Genomic DNA, 25,938 nt, shown 5'->3' with positions numbered 1-25,938 from the left:
ATTTTTCTGGATTTTAATTTGGTGTCAGAAGTGAAGTCAGATTTGAATTATTATATAATTTTTTTTAGATGTATAGCTTTGACTTTTGACCTATGCATAAATGTAAAGTCACCAAATAAATAATATAAAGCACACAAAGATATATACACAGATAATTTTATGCCCAGATATACCTATTTATACATATATTAATGTGAATAAATTCACACATGGAAATAAATATATGCAAATACAAATATAATGAAGTTTGGAAAAAATGAAAATGAAATGAAAATTTGGTTATGTCACCCAAACACTTGAATACTTACAGAAACTTGATTCTCAAGGTAATGCCAGATATGAGTGAGTTTTGGTTGCTGCTCACATGGGACATGCCCACTTAGCAGAACATTATTAGTAAGTCTTATGTTTGGACCCTTCCTATGCATCAGGATATTTACATATAAAAAAAATCCCATAAAAATGTAGTTGACTCTCTGTCTGTGTTTCCTGTATTTGTAGCAAAAGAAGAAAGTAGATCAACAAGAGTTGTATTAAAAGAGGCTACAATCATGGGTTAGAATTTATTCAGTAGCCTTTATCTACCTGCAGAGGAAACTAGTCAAATCCTGGCTGTTTCTAGAGTCCAGCTGTGCTGCCTTTTAATTCCTAGCTATAAAAGTTAACTCCTGATTCAGATCTAACTATTTTGAAAGAAAATGAAAGAATAATGTTTGAGTCTAGGCCAGTGGTTCTCAACCAGGTGTGATTTTGCCCCTTGGGGACATTTGGCAGTCTGGAGCCATTTTTGGTAGTCACAACTGGGGATGGGGGTGGTGGCCATTACTACCATGTAGTGGGTAGAGGCCAAGGGTGCTGCTAAACATCTTACAGTGTGCAGGGCAGCCTCCCCACCTCTCCAACAAGGAATTACCTGGTCTAAAATATCAATCGTGCCACTGTTCAGAAACCCTGGTATAGATCAAGGCAGAAAAAACCAGAAATCTGGAGTAAGTGTTGATATTTAGACTTGTAGAGGTACAATGTTATAAAGAAAGAGACTTTAGTAACTGTATTCTAACTAAAAACAAATACATTTCAGGAATTGTGGTGGCTATTTTCATTGTACTTCATGGCTCAATATGATATGGCCATTTACATAATCAGTAAACAAGCCCACAGGTCAACGGATATTTTATTTTTCTTTGCCTTTGCAAATGTAACTAACCTTTATATAATAAGAAGACTAAGAAAAAAAATTTTTTTTTGATGATCTTGAAATCCTTCTAGTTACTGACTCTTGTTTCTAACCTTCAAAAATATGCACTTTCTGGTTTGATTTTCTAATAGTCTTGTTTTTTCCTTGTTCTTTAAAAAAAATTTCTGTGGACACTTTAAATCATCTAGCAAAATCATCACTGTTCTTTAATGAGTAACATATTAATTGTAGTTTGTGGCAGCAGTTTTACAGTAAAGGAAGGTTCTTGTGAAACCCCTCGATTCTGGGAAGATATAATGTTCACTCTCTTGCTTAGGAGAGACGGCAAAAAAAAAAAAAAAAAAAAAAAAAAAGACAGAAGCATGAATGCTATGCAGTTCTGCATCATTAACGCTGGCAATGGGTTCTTTTACCTCCTGCCCTCTCACCCCATTTTTTCCTGACCCAGTTCTGTGTGTGTTGGGGTGTACTACTTTGGCTGAGGGTTGTTCTTACACAGAGTGTGGTCAGAAGCTCGTCAGCCTGACAAATACACTGAGAAAATAAATTTAAAAAGTACTCACATCCAGACTTCACCACTGTACAATGTATACATGTAATGGAATTCCACTTGTATACCCTAATTCTATTGAAGTAAAACAAACAAAAAGTACTAGCAAAATATAAATAGTAGAATCAATCTTTAGTGGAAGCTGAGGTTCATTTAAAGAGCCATATTCTGCGTAGTTACTTTTTCCCCTCTAAAATCTTAACGTGGCAGCAACAGGGGATCTTTATGCTATATATCATCAGGCCCATTGAGAGGAAACCCTGTACAGCTAGATAGTCAGAGTATCTCCCATATGACAGTGGCATTTAGTGGAATCTAATAACTTTGAGGCATTTATAATTCAACAAATGAGAATAGTAGCAAATGAGCCAAATTAAGAACAGACTGTTTGTATTTACTTTGTAGTTTTAAGCCGTTCTTTAAATGCTTGTTAAACTTCTAATTGTTAAAATACGTTGGCATTCATATTTTCACAGGCTTTATACTTTAGAAGGAAAACTTGTTGAGAGTGCAGCAGAGTTGGAGAACGGGCAGTTTTACGTGGCTGTCGGCAGAGATAGGTTTAAGAAATTGCCATATAGTGAATTACTTTTTGACAAGTCAACAATGAGAAGGCCTTTTGGGTAAGTCTTCATCCTTATTTACTCACTTCTCATGCTTCAGTTATCACTTAAAATCCCGTTGGGTCTTTCACTGACCACCATGATATTTTATGTGATTGATTATCTTGTTTATTACTGAGAATGGAAAGCACATATGATGTGTATTGATCTTTGTTTTTATTGCCATTTTAGGAGATTGGGAGCTATTGAACAAAAATATAATTTTGGGGAATTTATGAAAGACTACATAGTATTTTTTTTTTTTTTTTTTTTTACCATGCGCCAAACTTAATGGTAAATACAAAGATGTATTCTTGTGAAGAAGATACAGGACAATGAGCTTTTGTGTAGCAAATATTATTAGAAGTTTTAGTGTCTTAACAATTGCTAGAGCAAATAATTTTTCAGTTGGTTTGGAGAGAAATATCCAAGGGTGTTAAAAAAAAACTGTAATATTTAATAGTCCTTTTAATAATAACTGTAAAATAGAAAAACAATATAATTGCACTTATGCAAATAAGTAGAGAGGCTGGGTGTACAGTTATTACATGCAAGATTTTAAGGATTATACTGTTAATTACACAGAGTGCACCGTGAGCAGTTTTTCCCTATGAAGCGCCATGTATTTGCTCACGATGCTTTATTTCAGTGAAGAGGAGGCACTGCAGATACAGTCACGAAGAGCTCTGGCCCAGAAGCAGGACCTCTCGCCTTGCTCATGGTGCCTGTGGAGCCATCTCTGTTGCTTTTCACAGAGATTCTGCAACCACTTTGCTGTTGGAAACTGACTTTTTGTGGTTGTCCTCTGCAGAGTTAAAGCAGAATGCCACCAATGTGTTGTTCATTAATTCATAATTCGTGTAGCTCAGATGGAGAGGCTGGCGGAGAGTTTCTAAATGAGTAATAGATGAAATGGAATTTCAGGGGTGGTGTTTGAACTCTGCAAGAGCACGTGGCTTTCTAGCACTTTAGAATTATTTGCCAGCTGACTTACTGCTAAACATCCTTACCCATCCATGAAATCAAATCCTTTAGCAATCTCTGCTAAGCAATACTGCATTAACCTGCTGTGAGCTACAGTGTGTACTTTATAGTAATAAGAAAACTGTAATTCATGTTGGCTTTTCTCGTATATATTAGCAAAATTTACCTTTATATGTATTATGTGTCCTCCTATTTTTGGAGAGGTACTGTTGAGTTTCAAAACAAATCTTTCCCTAAAAATGCAGACATCTGTGAAACAATTTATTCTGATGGTCTAAAAGAATTTTTTATTCTTTGGTGATAATGACTGGTTTAAAAACTTCCTGAATGTGAATGTCACTGTTTTACCATTCTGCTTTCCTATCAGAGGTAGACATAATGAAAACCATGGAAATGTATTGTTTTTAACTCAATCTGGCAAAATCATTACTCAGATTGGGAAACGATTATTTTTGAAATGCAAATAGGAAACTTTGGGATTTGAATAAAAATGTTATAAAAATTAGAGTGGTACTACAAGTAAGTATTGATCAAAATAGTGGGAAACATTAAAAATCTTTTGGAATGGAATTTGGAAATTTTGTGGGGTAGTCTTTGTGAAACTGAAAAAGTATATGGTACCTTTTGTGAAACACAGATGTCAGTAAATAGGTGACTTCTAGGCTGAGATGACAAGTTTGGATGATAATTATTTTGCATTATATGTTATTTGTAAGTCTTGTTCAAATTTCTAAATGACAATTTATTTCCACAGTCAGAAGGCTTCTTCACTACCTCCTATTGTAGGATCCAGAAAGTCTAAAGGGAGTGTAAGTATCAGATACTTTCCTCATTAATGTTCTATATTTTTATCTGATACAGAGAGACTGTCCTTTGGGTTTCAATTAAGTTCAAAGACACAAACCTTAGCTGCCTTGTGGTATATAAGCAATTATGTGAAACAACATTAGAACTTTAATATTAAGGTACTAAAAGACAGCTAACATTTTTAGAAACTAGACTTCAAAATATTTTTCCTTGTATGGACACCTGATATAATTTGTATCACCTTTAAAACTGGGGCTACAAAACTATAGTTTTATGTATTATATAGTTCTTATAAGAACCACTATATCAGGTCATATCAATGGTCCGTCCGGTCTTGTTTTCTATCTCTGACAAAAACTAAAAAGGAAGTTTTGGTAAGAAAATGGTAATCCTCAGTTATATTCCTCTAAAAGATTGAGAATCATTCCAAATATTTATCTATTTTTATTTTTTTTTTTACTGGTTTCTCCAGCTGAGGCTCCCGCTATTGCTCCCATTCCAAATATTTAGTTCCCATCAGAATATTTCCATCTATTATTCATTCATTATTTGTTAATTCAGTAAGCGTTTACTAAATGCCTATTCTGTGGGAACTGTGGCAAGCATTTAATAATAGGCTATTTCTTTCTTTCTTTCTTTTTTCTGAGACTGAGTCTTGCTCTGTCTCCCCAGCTAGAGTGCAGTGGTGTCATCATAGCTCACTGTAGCCTCAAACTCCTGGGCTCAAGCGAATCCTCCTGCCTCAGCCTCCTGGGTAGCTGAGACTATAGATATGCACCATCACACCTGGCTAAGTTTTCTATTTTTAGTAGGAGTCTTGCTCTTGCTCAGGCTGTTCTGGAACCCCTGAGCTCAAGCGATCCTCCTGCCTTGGCTTCCCAGAGTGCTAGGATTACAGACGTGAGCCACTGTGGCTGGCCATGGTAATTTCTTAACCTACTTGTGTATTTAGTTTGTACTTCATTATGGGGATGAGTTTCATGTCATGCTGGAGTATTGCTTGGCAAGTCTTTCTGGCTGAGACTTCTCTTTCTTTCAATTGGATTGCCTGTCAAGTTATGATCAGAACGTCCCCCACTCACACCCTGAACTAACTAAATGACATTCTTATTTTGTTGTTTTGTAAAATAAGTGATTGCTGGGCAAGGATACTGTCTCATAATGATTTTGATCTCCCTCCTCTCACTTTTTTTTTTGTTATATCATGTGAAATTCTTGGACAAAAGAAAAGTAATTTTGTGTGAATGAGTAGTATTGAATTCAGCATAACAAACAGACATTTATTAACCACTGATTTGCTTAGACTCTAGTACCGTGTTTCCTTGAAAATAAGACCTACCCATGAAATAAGTCCTAGCGGGATTTCTAAGCATTTGCGCAATATAAGGCCTACCCCGAAAATAAGACCTAGTGATGGGCATTGCTTCGCAGTGTTTCTGCACAACCCATGCATTTTGTCTCGGAGTGGTAAAGAAGACGAGCAGCCCTTCTCACCTGCCCCATGAGAGCTCTATTGCTCGACATGAGAGATTGGGGCCTATGGTTCTAAAGGAAATAGAATCGCAAGAAATTCTGGATGGAATTCGGGGTTTGGAGAGTTACGATGATGTTCCAGAAGAAGATGACTTAACTATATTTGAATAAATGTAGATTGTTGTACTGTACTTAAAAAAAATAACACATCCCCTGAAAATAAGCCCTAAGGTGTCTTGAGGAAAAATAAATATAAGACCCTGTCTTATTTTCAGCGAAACATGGTACTATTTTTGACAGAGCTGTTGCCCTCAAGCAACTTACAGTCTAACTGAAATCAAGAAGATAGCTTGAACAGGTAACAAACAAGCTAAAGCTAAACCCAAACCTGTGGTAGGATTAGTAAACGTCAGAGAGAGTGCTAAGGAATCAATGTGCAGTGGCAGGAGTTCACAGGGAAGTTGAATTTGAGCCATGCCTTTGGAAACTCTCTAGGATTCTAGTAAAGGTGGATAAAGGGAAAGGGATTTCAGATCAAAGGGACGGTGAGGAAGGGAGCAGACATGGGCATGTGGAGAAATAATTGCGCTGGTTGATACTTAGTGAACACTGGAGGCTCAATGCCGTGCCAAGCTCTTTATGGGAAAGGTCTATTTAATCCTTACCCCTCAAGGCAGGTAGCTTTGTGATCTGCGTTTAAAAAGGAAATGAGGAACACGAAGTACAAAGAGTAGAAGAAACATGTCCAAAGGCTCCATCGAGCAATTGGCAGGGGAGGGACCAAGCCTCCTTGGCCTGTGTGGCCTGTGTGGAGCTCCTGCACCTGACCCCCAGGGACAGTGAATCCCTCGGGCTTCCTGGAACAGACAGTCCATTCATTAGAAATGGTCCATCGTAGTGTGGAGGGTGATGTGCCTGAAATGGTAGGTGGCAGCAGTTTTTATATGACCTTAAGCACCAGAATGAAAAGTCTAGTCTTTATCCTTGAGCAGAGGGCAGCCGGTGGTGGCTGCTGAAAAGTGAGAATGTCCATCCCAGTCCACTTCAGGAGTGGCAGATCTTTTATGTGGAGAAAGACTTAACACAGTGATAGGCCACGGATACGTTGTCGGTTAGGAAGCAGTTGCTAACGGCTTCGTCTAAAGTGGTAAGAGCCTGCACTACGGAGGTGGCAGGCAGTGATTGTTGTTCACGAAGAAACAAATAACTTGCTTGGTGATTGGGTACATGGGGTTAACGGAGATGTTGGAGCCAAAGATAAGTGCAAGTATGCCTGAGAAAATAGTAGTCCTATGGCCAAGAAGAGGGCAGTCAGAGGAAATAATGAACTGCTTGATTTCGCACATGTTACGTTGGAGGTGTTATTAGGAAATCTAGTTGAAACTGTGCATCAAGCAGTTGTAAATGGCAACACTGAGGCCTGACGAAGACATCAGGGCCGAAGTTGTAGATGTGACCATCCATGTAACCGTCTTAGTCAAGGAGTAGAGGTAGCGCCACTGTGGTGTTCCTAGCCCCGAGCACAGCCTGCATGGAGCAGGCCTCATGGTGCCATCGAGTGAGAGAACAGGTGAGAGGTAGCCGTGGGGGAGACGGTGCAGTGAGAACCACGGGGGCCCCAGGCTTGAGACAACCCACCTTCACAGGTGTAGGGAGGGGGAGGGCAGAATATTTCAGCAGATGAAAAATACATTTTAGCCACTGTAAAGCTAAAGAAAAGCCATGAATTTAGGGCTTGGAAATTGTATGTTGTTCTCTTGTTTTTCCTAAGGACTTTGTAGCAAATTCTCCTGTGTACCATGAACATATTAGCCTGTTAATTCTCACACTACAGCTGGAGGGATGTTGGTTAAACAGAGACCCAGTATAATTGAACAACTGACCTCAGGTCACAGGGAAGGTCAGTGTCAGAACCAAGATCATGATTCAACTGTTTGCACTCACAGTTACTGAACTTTGGAATTCTGTGTTTACTATTCTGAAATTTGAAAAAAAATCTAAATTTTTCATTAGAAATGTGCCATGAGTTTCCTGCTTTAAAATGCATGTGCTAGTACACACATGCAATTTTCTTTCTTGCCCGCTTGTTTGGAAGATTTTTAGAATCTGTGCTGTGAATACTGATTCATCAAGATGATTGGATTTTCCTCGTGTCTGGCATGGTACTGAGTCCCAGGGAGACAGCGATAAGCAAAAAGACATGGTACTCTCTGATGCTCATGGTTTACTTGAGGAAACGAAGGTTAGACAAATCAATATATAAGTAGAAAGTATGATAAAAATTAGCGAAAAGTACAGAGTAATACAAGAAACAATAAAAGGAGAACAATTTAGGTAGGTGTGTCAGGAGTGGCCTCACAGAAAAGTCACCTTTAAGCAGAGACTCAAAATTCTCAAACATATTTTCAAGTTAAGACCTAGAAAAATAAAATAGCAGAGTTTGTCCCTCTTTCCCCAGTGTTCCCACAATGCTCTATATTCATCCACTCAATCAGTCATCCATTCGATGTGTCTTTTTTGAGCACTTACCAAGTGCCAGGAACTGGTGTGGTGAATAGACAGAGAAGGGCCCGGATCTCATGGAGCTTTTGTTCTCATGCATGTGTGCAGGTGGTGGTGGGAAGAATGGAAGTAGACCGTCAAATTGTAGACAAATATACAAATAATGTCAGATGGTGGTGAGTGCTGTGAGGAAAATAAAATGTGGCAGGGCACAAATTTGTATAAAATTCTCTGAAACTGAGACTGTAATGTTGTAAAGGAGCCAGTCATGCAGGGATGAGGCTTGGCGGGGTGAGGGGAAAGAGCATCCGAGGCAGAGGAAAGGAAGTCACGCAAGCCCTTGGTAAAGAGCCTGGCCTGTGAGGAGGGCAGGAAGAAGCCCGGGTGGTCGGAGCTGAAACTGGAGAGGCAGGCAGGGCCCAATTGTGCAGGTCATACAGGGAGTTTGGATTTTATTTCTCAATGGGGCACCACTGGGGGGTAATAAGGAGGAAATGATGTGGTTTGATTTACATTTTTAAAAGATCACGCTGGCTGCAGTATAGAGGAGTTGGGTTAGGGCAAGAATAAAAGCAGGAGACAGTGGGATGGCTGGAGTCCAGGTATGTGATGCAGGTGATTTGGATAGGTGGCCACAGGGAGGATAGTGTCTGTTATAATCTTCTTCTAGTGTATTGTTGTTGATTGGTTCATTCATCTAACACCTATTTATTGAGTGCATATTATGTCCTGGGCACTGTTTTGGTTCTTCCAGGTCCACGTATTCCAAAATACTAAATGCACGGAAGTTATATTCTAGAGGAAAAGACAGACACATACACAGTACATTTGATAGCAATCAGGGATAAGCTTGAAGAAAAATATATCAAATATGGAAGAGAAGGTGAGAAGAAGTGCTATTTCAGCTGGGTAGTTGGGGAGGCCTCTGTTAGGAGGTTACTTTTGAGCAGAGGAGAATAAGCCCTGGCACAGTGGCTGGTGCCTAACAGGTTCTCACTACACCTGCTTAGGGGGTGTGTGATGCCTGGCAGTGAGCCGCGCAGAGATTACATCCTATGCCGGTAAATCCAAATCACAAGATTGATTTTTAACAAAAGGGTGAATTTACTCCTTTCCTTTAATTAATTGGTTCCCTGGAGAATGCATGAATTTTATAGATCATTAGCTGCCCGGCACAGAGAGAAAGGGTGAAAGAGTGAAGGGGGCTGTATAGGGAGGGCTTAGTTTCTAACTTCCGAAACTATTGCCTGATCAACTGAGAAAGGGCCCTGAACCCGTGATGCAAATCAAAGGGGACACAGAACTAGAGTTTTAGAAATTTGTTTTTCCCCACACAGCTTTCTAGGAATTGTTCTATTGTACAAAGAAGGGAGCGTGGGTGGGGGCCTGGTAAAACTTAAAAAAACAAAACAAAACAAAACACAGGCGAGAGAAAGCTGCCGCAGTCTGCACAAGGCCCGGGCTGCAGCATAAGTGAGGCAGCAGAGCCTCATCCTGTTGGGGGAGGGTGGGTAGCCTGGGTCTCCGGGGGACAAGCAGACCCTTTCTGGACAGCCAGGGGAATGGCTTGTGCAAAGCAGGACAGTGCCAGAAACCACCACTTATAAAGGCTTACTGTGGGCAGAATCACAGACACTAGCAAGTTGAGAATAATTTTAAGTTGTGATTCTAGCCTTAAAAACAAAAGCAAGGTACAAGTGAGTTATCTTAAGTTCTACTGAGCTCAAAAAATAAACCTATCAGTGGAAGGCTGTTTTCTAGCTTCCAGGTGACACTACTTAGAATCAAAGCGCCCTCTAGTGGAAAAGATATAAAATTAGAGAAGTATTTGAAAGTTAAAGACTAAATGATCTTTTGTGTTCTTGTAACTATTCAGCCAATGCATATGATGATTAGTAGTTTACAGGATCAAATATTATGAATTCTAAGGTCTTGATAGAAAAAAACTGTGTGATTGTCCAATTATTACAGAGTCACTGTGAAGCAAGTTGTAAACATATTAAGATAGATTCTTTATACTCCCAGAACTCCATTTTGCCATGGTGGAAACTGAGTCCAGTATGGGTAAAAGGGCTTCTCCCTCTTGCCATCACCAGATATGCAGATGGGAGAAATGTCAGCGGAGTCTCCATCTGGCCCGTGCTCAAAGCGACTCATGGGTACTTGGCTGAAATACACACATTGTGATGGCCGCTCAGTTAGGCAGGGCTCTCACAAAATTATTTTAAACTTAATATTTCTGTGGTCTGTATGTTTCCGGCACATTTTCATGGGGGTTGGAAATGGGCTTATTGGGGTAATGAAAGAAACCTGAATTGGTTAGCTCTTGTTGGAAAAAGCTTAGGGAACTGTTTAAAAAAAAAAGTCCTGACCTTGGTGTAGAGTGAGGGGTGATTAAAGGGATTTCTTTGAGCCAGAGGTTTGCTATTCTTATTAGAGAGGCTGAAATGCATGTGAGGCAGGAGGCAGGACAGTGGTTGAAGCAAGGCATGGGGCTAGTTTCTTTGCAGAAACTGTAACATTATTAGGCTGCTTCTTGATTCCTTCCACTTTGAGATAAAGCCATAATTTGCTACTTCTGGGATGTCTGTTTCAGGGAACCAAACTAAATAATAGATGTTTCTAGTGCTTTGGGCATTAGAAAGCTTTAGTGTAGTGGGGAAAATCAGACCTTGAGAAAGTTAATTCTTTATGTATAAAATGGTGAAAATAATACTTACCTATAACTGTGGTAAATATTTGTGTCAATGTGTATATAGCACATAAAAGGTACTCAATACTATTGTTCTGTCTACTGACATAGCTGTATGAGATGGCAGAACTCCCCTGTCTCCTATGCCCTGCCAATAGCAATGCCTATCTGTCCACTTATTCAAGCTACAAGTCACATGTGGAAGCCTTGGGAAAAAAAAAAAAAAAAGATGATCCCTCTATCCCTTCATCTTTCCCTCTTTGTCACTAACCATATATAATCTATATAATTATGTAAAACAAGTATATAAATTAATTTAAGTATATGATCTATTTTATGCAATTTATATCATGTAATTTATTTTCATTTTTTAAGAGACAGGGTCTTGCTATGTTGTCCAGGCAAGTCTCAAACTCTTGGGCTCAAGCAATCCTCCTGCCACAGCTTCCTGAGTAGCCAAGATTACAGATACATGCCACCATGCCTTGATATTTCCATATTATTAACATTTTAAATGAATCAACCTTTCTTTTTTAAAAAGAAAAACATGTAAATTAATTTCTTTTTTTTTTTTTTTTTTTTTTTTGAGACAGGGTCTTGCTCCATTGCCCAGGCTGGGGTGCATAGCTCACTGCAACCTCAAACTCCTGGGCTCAAGCAATCCTCCTGCCTCAGCCTCCCGAATAGCTGGGACTATAAGTGCACACCACTATGCCTGGCTAATTTTTCTTTTCTTTTCTTTTTTGGAGAGATAGGGGCCTCACTGTATTACTCAGGCTGGTCTTGAACTCTTGGCTTCAAGCAATCCTCCCACATTGGCCTCCCACAATGCTGAGGTTACAGGTGTAAGCCACCACACCCACCTATTTTCAATTATCTAATTACAAAGCAATTATTTTTTCCCCTCTCAGTTTAGTTTTTATCCACAAACTGCCTGAAGATTAGTTATTACTTGGTAATTGAATGCATGAGTGAGTGTCAGTACCCTTGTTAGAAATGTGATACATCAAAACTTTCCTGTATATTCAACAAGAAAGGTGATTTTTAAAATTACATTAATCCACAGGCACTCTAGAGCGGGACTTATGCTTCCCTCTTGTTATACCCCTTTTGTGAGTAATACTTTTCCCAGAGAGCTGGAAAAAATGATCTTGCTGAACTCTAGAGTTTCTCATTCATTTGGTTTCATTCTAGTCCTTGCAAGTTCAGCAGCATCTCTGAACATTCTAGTAGGCTTGCTAACTGCTTGTGAAGGGTTGTTCCTTTCATCCAAAGCTTTTACAATTTTAAAATTGTGGGGTGAAAAAACTCCATTGAAAATAAACTGGAACATGAGACTTGGCTGATGTTTTTGGAATCTCCACTATAATCATATCAATTTCCTTTGCCAGACAGTGTATGGCAGAACTTAAGATTCTTAAGAAAGAATCAGTGGAGAAAAGAAAAGAAAAAGACCTCTGGTTGCAGTTACTGCAATAATTAAATGGGTACTGTATGTTTAAATTGCAGTTGGAATAGGAAATTAAATTACACAAAAAGTGTTATAGATTTGGACAAGTTTTCATACTGTTAATAAATCTATGCATAATTCATTTTCTTGTAGGCTATGACAAAATAGCATAAATAACTTCATTTGTAAGGCTGTGAATCTTTTTATTCCTAATTGGGTGATGGCTAAAACCATTTAGATGCTTCCGGATGACTGAATATGTAAATGTTTAAAATGAACAGTTATAATAGTTTTCTAGGCAGATTTGTTTGTTTAATATTACTACTGTTATTTTCAGACACTAGCATAGTACAGATGTTGCATAAAGATTACATCCAGTATGGTGTAAGTTTGATACAGTTTTTAAGAAAAAGATATTAACTCACTCCTGGAGAAAGCAGTCTGATACTTATTAAGCAAACACTCTATGTCAGGCACTGTATTAGTCATGTTACACACTTTCCCATTTCATCCTCATGGTAGACCTAAAGGCAGGTGCATTGATCCCATTCAAATGATGAGGAAACTGAGGCTTAAAGAAATTAGGAGTTAGCCTATGTTCCCATGGATGGTTAGTGGCAGAGCAGTAATGAGCCAGGGATTTTGGGTCTCTAAAATGTGCATTCTTTGTGCTACCTGCAGCCTCACACTTTATACTCTCAGGTAAGCTTAGCACCTGAGCACCTGAGAGCTAAGACTGCCTCAGTGAGAGGGGGTTTCTTGCTGTGGCAGTGGCCAAGCAGCAGCTGAGAATCAGCACAGCTGTTCCTTGCAGCAGCACCCTGTAGTGGCTATTACGTGGCTACTCAAGAGCTGTACTGGGGCAGTGACACCAAAACTCAACCTCACTCTCATACTTAGGATCCCGATTTTGGCAGCCGCAAGGTGTTCATTGTGAGAGGCATGTGGGGACAGAGGCAGCCACCAAAGGCGATATTGCCCGTGGCTGCCTTGCATGAACAGGGAGCAAGATGCTGTGCAACATCCTCGGAAATGAAGGGGACATGTCATGGTCCTGAGCTGCTGTGGCTGCGTGTGCCTCTGGATGTGTGATTCTTAGAGACCATGGTGGTCACCCGCAGATAAGTTAATATTGGAGGATTTCTGCAAGCACAGGGTATGTCTGCTTGTATGATGATATGTATTCATTCACAAGGACAACCATTAATAGTTAAGAAAGCATTCCTAGATTAATTGATCAAACTGGCGGTGCTCACCATTCCTCATCCAATAGACACCTGCAGATCCTTCAGAAAGGTGCAGGAGTGAGAGGCTGGTGAAGGCAGTGAGTGGATTTACAGTGGTTCTGGAGGCTGTTGTCTGCTCCTGACTGGCTGTGGGACTTACCCTCTAAGCCTCACTTGCTCCTCTATACAGCGCAGTGATAATGGTACCTGTCTCACAGGGCTAGCCTGTGAGGATTGAGTGAAATACAATTTTATAGGGTACCTGGTACAAATTAAATATCCAACAAATGTTAGCTGTTGCTGTTATTCTGCTTCCTCTGCTAGATCCTTCTTCTTGCCTCTAGAAAAATAAATTTGGAGTTAATGTAGGTGTTAAAATAGATAGTCGCAGAATCAGTGTGATACATATCCTGGTCCTGCCTGTTTGCCTCTAGTTACTGACTTGTATTTACTGGGAATCCCTTGGGAGTTCATTAGCCAATAAAAGGGTCTTTTGCCATTTAGGGAAATGATCGCCAATCTAAATCAACCATTGGATCCAGCGACAACTCATCTCCTCAGCCCCCCAAGAGGAAAGGGAAAAAAGAAGAAGTGAATTCAGAAAAACAGACAAAAGTGAAACAAAATGTAAAGTTAAAGAATTCACAACAAGCAATTCCAAGTAGTGGTAAGTTTGTTATTACTATTATGTTGTGATTGCTAATTATCATTATCTTAAGGCTGTGATACAATTTTAATTCTTAAATAGATCCAATTTTTACCCTGGGCCTACAGAAGATACTCCTTTTTGTCATATATGAGAGTTTTCAAAGAAGACTTTTTGTGTATGAAAGATGCCACTGTTTTTCATGCTCAGTTTCTTTTCGTGATTAGTTGTTGTGTTATGAGGACACTTGTTTTTTGTTTTTTTTTTTTGAGACAGAGTCTCGCTTTGTCTCGCCATGGCTAGAGAACCATGGTGTCAGCCTAGCTCACAGTAACCTCAAATTCCTGGGCTTAAGCGATCCTCCTGCCTCAGCCTCTCGAGTAGCTGGGACTACAGGCATGTGCCACCATACCCAGCTAATTTTTTCTATATATATTTTTAGTTGTGCAGCTAATTTCTTTCTATTTGTAGTAGAGACGGGGTTTCGCTCTTGCTCAGGATGGTCTCGAATTCCTGACCTTGAGAGATCCACCCGCCTCGGCCTCCCAGAGTGCTAGGATTACAGGCGTGAGCCACCGCGCCTGGCCAGGACACTTGCTTTGAGATCAAATATTTCTTGTGGTGGTCTTATAAAAAAGGTAAAATTTGCCACCTTCCGTTCCTACTGAGCGTGTTCGATTAACATTTTTACCAACTACTCTTTATATTGGTCTGTCTCATTCGCATGTCTGTAACACTTGCCGTCATTCATTATGATTTACAGATCACCTTCCCTGAAAAGACATTTTGTTAATTTTACTGCTGTCCAAGAGAACACTAAACACACACAAAACTTCACCAGTAAACAAATAACATATGCACCCAAATTAGTTATGTAGTTTTATCTTGCACTACCAGGTGAGAGATGGTATCAAATAAAAAATTTAAATTTACATTAGTTCAATTTCATTAGTATGAGATACAAGTGTGGTGAACTAAGGAATATGCAATGAAAATTGTGAACTTCCACATGAGGTTTTTATAGAGAGGCTTGGTTTTTGGTTTCATTCCAAGCATGTTCTCAGAATAGAGGGATGCTGGGCGCAGGGAAGGTTGGCTGGGAAGCAGACCGGTGGAGTGACTCTTCCTCTTCCTACCCTGGTATCCACCCACACACCCTACCAGTGGGGCAGGAAGGAGTCCATGGAGAGGATGGATGGGATCAGGTTTCAGATTTATGAGCAGAGTTCCTTCTTCTACCTGGGAGCTCCAGCTTATTTCAGAGTGGCTATGAAGAGTCACATTAGAATTACAACTAACGTAGGCTTCACAGCTAAGGAGACAGCATCAACTCCTGTGAGGGTTTACAGGAAGCTACACAAGTGCTTAGAGAGTCAGAAGAAAGGTGGGTGAGAATAGGTTAAAAGATCAGTCTAAATGGGAGAATCAATTGCACAGAGAGGGAGTGGAAGGGGTCTAAATCATCAAAGATTTCAATGATGGAAATCAGCTGAAAATCCTAGGTGTCCTAGGTTCTTATCCCAGATCTGCTATTGACCTTGGGCAACTTACTTGACTTTCTTTGGTCTCCTTATCTCTTTGTCAAATATGGGTTCACATTAAGATTTATTTTTGAAGTCTTGCTTATCTTTAAATTCATACAATCCTTTTCAGTGACCAGGAAACAAGGGGGCCACAGTGAAATAGTCAGCAAATGTTCATTAAGTTCTCATTAGGTGGTAGGCATGAAACAAAAGAAATTGGCCTGGAAGACCATGCCATACCTCCAACATTGAAAAGAAAACTTTATTTTAATTAATACATACTAGATTGTGAAGTCCCAAAAGCCTTGGGCCATGTATTACAAATTTTTTTTTAATCTCAAATAACTTGTGTGGGTTAGAGAGATGTGAGGCACTTAATAGATGCTGAATGAATGAATGATGGAAGGTAAAAAATAGTTAAGTCTGTAATGCTTTAAAACCCACTAAGCTAAAGGACCCATTTTAAACTTTTCATCAACTATTTTTGATTAAAGGGCTTTATAAGAGGTTATTTGCATCGTTTCTGTGAGGCTCTTATCAGTTTACAGAAATCCAGATTTCTACTTCCAGTACATTTTTTAAAAGTCTTTGGATTTAATAGACAATCGTTGGAAGAAAGGGAATGACCATCTTTTCAGATTATCTCATTTGTAGAAACTTGGGAACATAAGAGGCTACATCAACATATGCCTCGTTCAAGGGAAAGTAACCTTTATTCAAATGTTGCATAGTCAGTATTTTTGCTTTTGTAGAAATTCACAAATAGTTTTCAACAATAGTTGGGTCTGTGAGCATAAAAATAATAGAAATATTAAATATTAATTATTAATTAAATATTAATATTAGATATTAAATTCAATATTTAACATTGAAACAAGTCATTTTAAAAATGCTAGAAGGTAAAAGGCCCTCAGCTGTTCTTTCTTTGTCTTCAGAGAATCCTGCAGTTGTTTTAGATAATTGCCCATTTTATGTGTATATTTTCCAATGTGGTTTTATAATGTGTAGATTATATGTTTTTAAACTGCTGGATCTCATTTGTTACATGAAACAGCTTCTGGTTGCATTTTAAATGAAAGTTTTAGCAACTGATTTTTTTTTTCCCCAGTAAGAGGCTTGTGCCACTGATCCAGAAGTGTATTTAAGAATTTAGATGAAGCATTTTTATCTATTTATCATGATAGAAAGAATATATAACCTGGAATATGAATCATGGCTTCCAAAAACATTTTTTTTTCCAGGAAAACTGGAAAAAGATTTTGTGCAGTTCACTAGATTAAATTATTCCTTGGTAAATTTAAGCATATTAGCTTAAATCCATATTATTGAAAATTGAGCTACTTCTTCTTAATGGATCTCCCTGCAGATGTCTTTGGCTATCGAAATTTTCCATATTATAATATCAAAAGTCTCTTTCTGTCTTACTCCTTAATTCAGACTTCATATTCATTTATTGTTGAAATAGCTTTTTTACTTTAATGTCAACTGTTTTAGTAATCAGAGCCAAGTGTGTGTTTTTGGATACTCATGTCTCAAGAGGGCTCTTATTCTTTAGAAAGGTAAAAATAACAAGGATTTGAAGCAAAATCAAAGTGAAGGATGTGGTGACTCAAGATAATTAAAAAATGCAAAAATTTGGTTTTAGAGACAAAATCTATGTAGATTTTTCTACTTACAATATATTTTAAATCTAATGTTATATAAGCTATCTGGTTTTATTTTAAAGTTAAATTTTAGAGTTAGGGTGAATATTTGTAATATAATTATTTTTCAGCATATGTTAAATTGTGCAAATGTTTGACCTAGTGTTCTTTATCTATATACTGTTCTCATCTTACTTAGGGAAAAGAGACTTCAAGGGCTATCTTGACTTTTTATAATCAAGATTGTATTTAATAGCTACACATTTTGTCCTTTTTTATTGCTGATATTTACTAATGTTCGAGTATCACTTGCTGTATGAATGAGCAGTGCTGATATCAGTCTGTAGATGGCAACCTGGGTCTAATTTTATTTCTTTTTCCTTTTTTTTTTTTTTTTTTTTTTTTCTTTTTGACTCTGTTTCTCTCTGTAATAGTAAAGCTTAATAATTCAAGCAGAGCAGTGACATATTTCTTCAGGGAAACAAATCCCATTTTCTTTTGGTAGCCAAGATGCAAAATAAGATTGGTTGGAGATTGATGAAGTTGGGTGTGAAATGCATTTTTAGTGCTGCATTTAAATACCAGCTTAACTGGCCAGCACATGTTTTTGCTGTACTTTCCCACTTGAGTTGCAGTGCCTTGAGATATGTGTTAGATGCTAGTAACCAGCTAAATTCTCCACTATGATCAAAACAGTAGCGATCAAACAGTAGTGCTGTTTTGAAATAGCATTTTGGACGATTGGTTATATTCACTGGTATTATTAATATTTGGTACATGAAAATATTTAGTGCATTTAGAACCCTTGGAACACAGGCAGTATAGTGAATTTAGGGCTCCTTAGAAACATTGGAAAGGCTGCAGAGAATATATTAACGGCTTGGTCTATATTACAGTGGCTTATGTTGTATTGGTAAATATAAGTACTATTAAAAGGCAAAGTATTGAAATCTAAGCAGAAATGAGGGTTGTCTTTTGAAGGATGTGGTTTTCTTTCCATTTGCATGAGCGGACATGCATGTGCTCACACACACACACACGGGCCAGTTTCCTTCTTGATGCAGTTCCGGGCTTATTCCCAATGCCATTTTGTGATAGTTCCCAAGGAACTTGTGATATTTAGACTCCTGATGACTGATTGGGAGCAGGTGCAGTGCCGGCGAAGGATGTCTGAGAGTTATGACCTTGTTGGGTGACTGCCCTCGAGCAGTCGTGCTCTTGAATTTCCTAATAGCTACAACCTGCATGTGGTTCGCCTTCGTTGCCCCAAACATGGAGCATTACTGCAATCCATCCTGAGAGTCACAGGGCACTGAAATTTGAGATTCTTTGGATCAGCCATGAACCAGCTCAGGCACTTGCATGGTTCCCAGTCACGGGAGACTCTGAAGATAAAATTGGAAGCACATTAGGAAAATGTGCTCTCTCAAGTCTCACCCTCTAAGGGGTAAGCTCATACAGGCAGAAAGTATGCGAGAAGGCACCGAGATGAATTCACAAAGAGGCGCACTGGTTCTGTTCATAAACTGAAGTAAGATTTATGATTCATTGGTGATTCTTGTCACCACGCTCACCTTGTGACAGGGAAATACAGGTTTCCTATTTCATCGTCAATCACAACTTCTCTTCTCAATGACGATGTCTACTAGGGGATATGGGTCAGATTTTGTAATATTACATCAAGCACTACTATGATAAAAATTTGTAAGATCAGCATTTTTTCATGCCTTGATGATCCACTTATTGGAATGACATACTGTGCAACAAAACTCTAGTACAGCAAGAGGTTTTATTAATTTCTTGAAGGTTTATTGTGGAAATCAAATTCTATTTATTCATAAAAGTTAGTTTCAGAATGTATACTTTGCTATCTACTTCAGTACTGAGAGATTGAAAAATTAATGGCTGGCTGAATACCAGTAAGATGTGTATCTCAGTTTGAGTGCAGTATAATACTGGCCCTTTTTAGAAAAGGATTCTTTTCATATCCTGCCCTCTTATGGACTTTGTTCACTGCATAGAGAAGCATGGTGAGAGAAGCATTCTTTTCACAGCTGAAGAAGGGTTGAGGCCTTTGTAGTAAATTCTTTTGGGGTTATTTTTTTATGTAACCCATGGTTGGGGTGTGAAGATGCTTTTTGTTTTCAAAAGGAGAAGTTTGTGTGATATTGAATTATATAGATATTTCCAAAACTCTGGAAGATTTTATTCTAGAAATTCATTTTAAATAGGTTCTCTTGGTACTCAGATTACATTTTCCATATAGCATCCCATAAAATTCTACATAACCCATAATTCATCTTAATTTATTGCACTGTACTGATGATGCCATGTAAGGACCTACCATGTGTGATTAACATTTATACTAGGAAAATGAACGAAGAGTTCCATTTTGGATCGCCAAGATCTCAGGTTACCCTGCCGCTGAGGGATGCAGAACTGCCCTAGGTCAAATTACCGGTGTAGGCCGAGCCTTGAGGTCAGGGGTACTACTGGGTTTGGGTCTGAGGAGGAATGTAGAGGTGGAGAAGCCAGGCCTGGAGCTCCAGGGTGGGGACACTGAGGAGTGGGCCGAGGTCCTTTAGTTGATGTGATGCTCTGCAGGAGGATTGTGTTGGCGCAGTCTCATCTTCATCCCCCCCCCCCCCCCGCCCCCCAGCTCCTCCAGGGTTTGGCCTGCCAGCCCTCCTTTTCAGAGGCGCTGTTACTACCCATTACTCTAAGCAGAGTCTCTTTGCTCCTTGTCCCATCAAGGGCCCCAATTGTTTCATAGTCTTTCCTTAATTCTGCTGCCTCCAACGTCAGGTTGGTACCTTTCTGTAGCTTACTAGAGACGAAATATGGATCCACACCACTGGTGAGTCTCTGGCACAGCAGAGACTGAACCATCATTTATCTAGTTTTCTGAAAGAAACTGAAATTGGGCATTTCATGGTGGTGGGATCTGGGGGGGGGCGCAGACTGAGGTTTGGTTGGGCAGGGGTCTGATGCCATGGGGTTTGTGAGGTGCTTATCACAGGTGGTGAGAGGGGAGAGAGAGGATTAAGACATTGCCATGTGGTTTATTATCCTTCCTCTTTCCCCGGAGCTTGCCGTTTCCTTTGTCAGGCCTGGGGCAACATAAAACCTGGATGGGTTCTGGTCCTTTAGAGTATCGGCTGCTTCTCAGCCATCATGCACATGTAGAGGACACTGATGAGCATTCAGCAGCATATCCTGCACAGAGTGGCTAGGACACTGTTAGTGTTTGTTGAGAGACTGTGTGTGTTTGTGTTGGTCAATTGTACTTATATTGTGGTGACGGCTGAAGTTAAGGGCTACAAATTGCAAGCATTGAGCAATGGCACAATGCTGATACCCATACAGGGGTCCTCAAACTACGGCCCGAGGGCCACATGTGGCCCGCCTCGGACATTTATCCAGCCCTCTGGGTGTTTTTGCTGCTGCTGCCTGTCCTGCTTAGCAGCCGACTCGTCCTGGGCCCACAGTGCTCATGTGTGGTATGTGCGCCGCACTCTCCAACGGCCCTCCAACGGTCTGAGGGACAGGGACAGTGAACTGGCCCCCTGTTTAAAAAATTTGAGGACCCCTTTAGAACATCTCAGTGCTGGATTTTTTTTTGTCTTAATTCAGGCATCTGTTCTTTGAGATTCATTTCTTTTTTCAGCATATTTATGGGGGTACAAATGTTAAGGTTATCTATATTGCCCTTGCCCCCCTCCCCCCAAGAGTCACAGCTTTAAGTGTGTCCTTCCCCTAGATGGTGCACATCGCACTCATTATGTACATACCCATCCCCTCCTCCCCCCTCCCACCTGCCTGACACTCAATAAATGTTATTCCTATATGTCCACTTAGGTGTTGATCTGTTAATACTAATTTGCTGGTGAGTACAGGTGGTGCTTATTTTTCCATTCTTGGGATACTTCACTTAGTAGAATGGGTTCCAGCTCTATCCAGGAATATACAAGAGGTGCTATATCACCATTGTTTCTTATAGCTGAATAGCACTCCATGGTATACATATACCACATTTTATGTATTGATGGGCACTTGGGTTGTTTCCACATCTTTGCAATTGTGAATTGTGCTGCTATAAACATTCGAGCGCAGGTGTCTTTTGTTTTTTTGGGTAGATGCCCAGTAATGGGATTGCTGGATCAAATGGTAGATCTACTTGTATCGCTTTAAGGTATCTCCATATTGCTTTCCACAGAGGTTGAACTAGTTTGCAGTCCCACTAGGAGTGTAGGAGTGTTCCTATCTCCCCGCATCCATGCCAGCATTTATTGTTTTGGGACTTGTTAATAAAGGACATTCTCACTGGAGATAAGTGATATCTCATTGTGGTTTTGATTTGCATTTCCCTGGTGATTAGAGATGTTGAGCATTTTTTCAAATGTTTGTTGGCCATTATTCTATCTTCTTTTGGAAAGTTTCTGTTCATGTCCTTTGCCCACTTTTTGATAGGGTTGTTTGATTTTTCCTTGCTGATTTTCCTGAGTTCTAAATAGATTCTAGTTATCAGCCTTTTATCGAATGTGTAACATGCAAAAATTTTCTCCCATTCTGTAGGTTGTCTGTTTGCTCTCATAACATCAATGCTGGATTTTAATCTGATATTTCATAAGCTTTATTTACAAATCCTTAGAATAAATAGCATTTCCCTAGCTTTGCAAATGTGGGGGAAAGAGGAGAAACCAGTTTACCTGGAGTCAAAGCACCACTTGCATTTTTCAATAAATATTTATTGTTTACTGTTTAAATATTTATTGTTTACTACACACGCTGCCAATCACCAGGATAACTCTGTTTTCTCTGCTTTGTTCTATTAATAATTGCTCAGCACTTACACATTTTCTAAGAATATTCATAATTATATCTTTAGCAAGAATTTTTTCTTGGTAAAGTAGGAGTCATTTACTGTCTCCATTTCAGTGACCAGACTCCACTCACCATTCCTAGATACCAAAACGTCTTTTATGTTGTAAGCATGGACATTTCTTAGTCCTCTGTATCAATTTTGTCCATGTGGTAAGTAGCAGCACACTACGCAAGAACAAAGGCATTTATGCTTAGATGTGTGTCTGGGACAATTACTACACACTACTTGGTCCCACAAGACAGGGAAAGGGTATTTCCCCACTCACCTAATATCCTGAAACTCCTTTGAAGGCTGTGGCCTATTTTATATATGAGCTCTATTTTCATTCTTCTCTGTTGCCCTAGTTGTTTTCAAAATAAGATATAACCTTTATTGAAAATCACCATGCTGTGTACTATCACAATGGAGATAAAGATAAAATATCTGTAAAGTACTTTTGGGCATCATAGGTTTAAAGCTACCCATGTATTCTTATTCTATACAATTGGATGATAATACCAAATTGCTTTTGTGAAATTGGGAAAGATTTCGTTACATTTAACATGACATAATAAAATCCTCTTTTCATTAGGAGACAGGCCCCCTCTACCCTCTTTACAAAATACCAAGATGTGTGTGTCACATTGGACTGATTGTAGCTGGCTTTCTCCTAGGCCTTGTGTTGCTTAATGGTAAGGGGGCCAACAAAAAGGAGAAGTCATTTTATGAAAGGTACTTGTATCTGTGAGAAACAAGAAGCCTCTGCCCAGATCACTGAGCATAATTCCTGAGGCCTTGGCTAGGCAGGCTGGTGACCTACACTGCTTCACAGCCCTTTTGGGTGGTCTTAAGGTGAAGACTTTGACCCTTGGAACTACTGTCATTTCCTAAAGTGGGTCCCATGAGACAGTAGTTTCATGCACTTTTTTTTTTTTTTGAGACAGAGTCTCGCTTTGTTGCCCAGGTTAGAGTGAGTGCCGTGGAGTCAGCCTAGCTCATAGCAACCTCAAACTCCTGGGCTCAAGCAATCCTGCTGCCTCAGGATTTTCTATATATATTAGTTGGCCAATTAATTTCTATTTATAGTAGTGACGGGGTCTCGCTCTTGTTCAGGCTGGTTTCAAACTCCTGACCTTGAGCAATCCGCCCGCCTCGGCCTCCCAGAGTGCTAGGATTACAGGCGTGAGCCACCGCACCCGGCCCATGCACTTTTAACAGATGCTTCTAGTAATTAGAGTTCCCTGTCCAAATACAAATGTGGGAATTGTTAGATTATAAAAACTTAAGCCATTTTCTTTGCTGCGGGATGTCTCAAAACCTTTAATATGGATCCCTGATACTGAGGAATGTCTGGTGTGATTATGGTTCTCTAGAGCTGTGGTCCCCAACCCCCACACCTCAGATGAGTACTGGTCCATGGCCAGTTAGGAACCAGGCTACACAGCAGGAAGTGAAGGCAGGCGAGCAAGTGCAGCTTCATCTGTATTTACAGCTGCTCCGCATCACTTGCATTTCACTGCATAACCTCCCCCTCCTGTCAGATCAGTGGCAGCGTGAGATTCTCATAGGAGTGTGAACCCTACTGTAAACTGCATGTGCGCGGTCTCTGGGTTGCACGCTCCTTAAGAGAATCTAATGCCTGATGGTCTGAGGTGGAGCTGAGGCGGTGATGCTAGCGCTGGGGAGCGGCTGCAAATACAGATTATCATCAGCAGAGAGGTTTGACTGCACAGTAAATGTGATGTGCTTGAATCATCCTAAACCATCCCTCCCACCTCCGGGCCATGGAAAAATCGTCTTCCGCGAAACTGGTTCCTGTTGACAAAAAGGTTGGAGACTGCTGTTCTAGAGCACAACTTGAGAAGCATCAGGGTACTCAGAAAGGCAAAGTGTTTCCACATGTTACCGGACGATTGTGGGGCATGGGGAATTTCTGACGAAAATTAAGTGAGATGCCTTCTTTTTGTGTGGTTCTAATCAGATCAGTAGCTAACGTGAACAGCTAACATTTTCTAGGTGCTTGCTGTGTGCCAGGAACTAGACTTTGAATAAATAATCTCATTTAATCTTCACAGTATCCCTATGAAGTAGGTGTCATTACTATCGTTATTCCCATTTTACTGTTAAAGAAACTACAGCACTGAAGAGTTAAGTTTGCCTGTGACCAAACAAGCAGCAAATAGTGGAAACCTGTGTAGACCTACGTGAACTCAAACCCAGGCAGTGTAATCCTGGATCCTGTGTTTTTCAGGACTATGGTCTACTGTCCCATTGATCCACAAACAGTATGTTAATTTACGATGGTGTGTGCACATAGGGACCAATAATCATGTTTATTAGGGATGGAGAAAATAAAAGAAAATTAACAGCATGCATTTGAAAGCCCCTATATGTTCATGTACATTGAAGAATTATGGCAAGAGGCCAGGCCATTGTTTATTTCCTACTCTGCCTCATTAAATTTGTGTTCCCTTAATGGTTGTAAAAAATTTTAATAAGATTTCGTGGCAGTGGGAGAGAAGGTACAGTAAGATAGTAGGTCCAGGGTCAAGGTGAGGAAAACCTCCTGGGTCTTGCCTTGGGTCTGGTACCTCTTCTACTGAGTAGTCTTTCTTTACACTTTTTAATCATACCATACCACACACACACACACACACACACACACACACACACACGTGCATGCACACACGTATGCACATACCACATAAACACACACACACACCACACCACACACATACACACTCACCACACACACCACACAAAATACAAACATATGCACACACCTCCCACACCCGCCAACCATTGACACTCTTAAAACCATCTTATTTAGCCCTGTGTCTTCCTCTGGGTTGCATTTGTACATAGAGACCACACAGCCATTGGCAGATAGACATAGATGTACAATTTTAATTGTTAGGTTTTAAATTCTCAGAGCAAGATTATACAGCATTCTCTCTTGCTTGGTTAATGGCTGAATCAAGTCCTTTCTAAAAAGAACCACAAAAATGGCCGCACACAATGGCTTATATCTGGAATCCCAGCACTTTGGGAGACCAAGGTGGGAGGATTGCTTGAGGCCAGGAGTTTGAGACTAACCTGGGCAACATAGTGAGACAAATAATTTTAAGAAATCAGCTACTTGGGGAGGCTGAGGCAGGAGGACTGCTTGAGCTCAGGATTTAGAGGTTGTAGTGAGCTGTGATTGTGCCACTGAACTCCAGCCTGGGTGACCTAGTGTGACCTCCGTCTCTACAAAAAATAAAGAAAATTAACCAGGCATGGTGGTGCATTTCTGTAGACCCAGATACGTGGGGGGTTGAGGTGAGAGGAAAATCTGACCCCAGGATTGTAAGGCTGCAGTGAACTATGATCACACTACTACCCTCCAGCCTGGGCGACAGAATGAGACTCTGTCTCAAAAAAGCAAGCAACCACAGCAATGGATCTCTTTTCTATAAGCCATCTTAAGAGGCGGGATCTGGAGCAAGGAGCTATTGATGCTGCCACATTACAAAATACATAGGGCAGAACTCACTGGCTATTAATTAATGAAGCTTATTGATGTCATTAATTGTTTTCTTGAAACCCTCCCTTGTGTAGGAGCCCTCAGCTCATTGGTTCCAGTCTGCAAAGGTTGTTTTCTAGGCTTGTGGCACGTATATTGTCTTAGATTATCTTTCACCATCATTCTGGGAATTCCTTTTGTTTCTCTTCAGTGTAGATGCTGTTTCCAGGGTCTTTTGTCCACCTATTTCTTGGGTGAATCCATTTTGGCAGA

At 39.9% G+C, this 25,938-nt stretch overlaps 1 protein-coding gene across 4 annotated transcripts in view; it reads left to right on the top strand.

The window, feature by feature from the left end:
- Positions 1-25,938, top strand: part of DCDC2 (doublecortin domain containing 2) — a 156,657-nt gene that overhangs the window by 49,333 nt on the left and 81,386 nt on the right. For all 4 annotated transcript variants that reach the window (XR_001151390.2, XM_012753628.2, XM_012753625.2 and 1 more), the window contains exons 6-8: positions 2,225-2,371; positions 4,089-4,143; positions 13,989-14,151. Coding sequence is in view for 3 of the 4 variants with exons in the window: in XM_012753628.2 (XP_012609082.1) it covers positions 2,225-2,371; positions 4,089-4,143; positions 13,989-14,151 (365 nt within the window). In the remaining variant the exon portion in view is untranslated. The remainder of the gene's footprint in view (positions 1-2,224; positions 2,372-4,088; positions 4,144-13,988; positions 14,152-25,938) is intronic.

The sequence above is a fragment of the Microcebus murinus genome, chromosome 15, assembly GCF_040939455.1.
Source record: "Microcebus murinus isolate Inina chromosome 15, M.murinus_Inina_mat1.0, whole genome shotgun sequence".
In the NCBI taxonomy this organism is placed as follows: domain Eukaryota; kingdom Metazoa; phylum Chordata; class Mammalia; order Primates; family Cheirogaleidae; genus Microcebus; species Microcebus murinus.
Note: the sequence above shows the minus strand (reverse complement) of the source record. Positions and strands in the feature narration are given on the sequence as shown.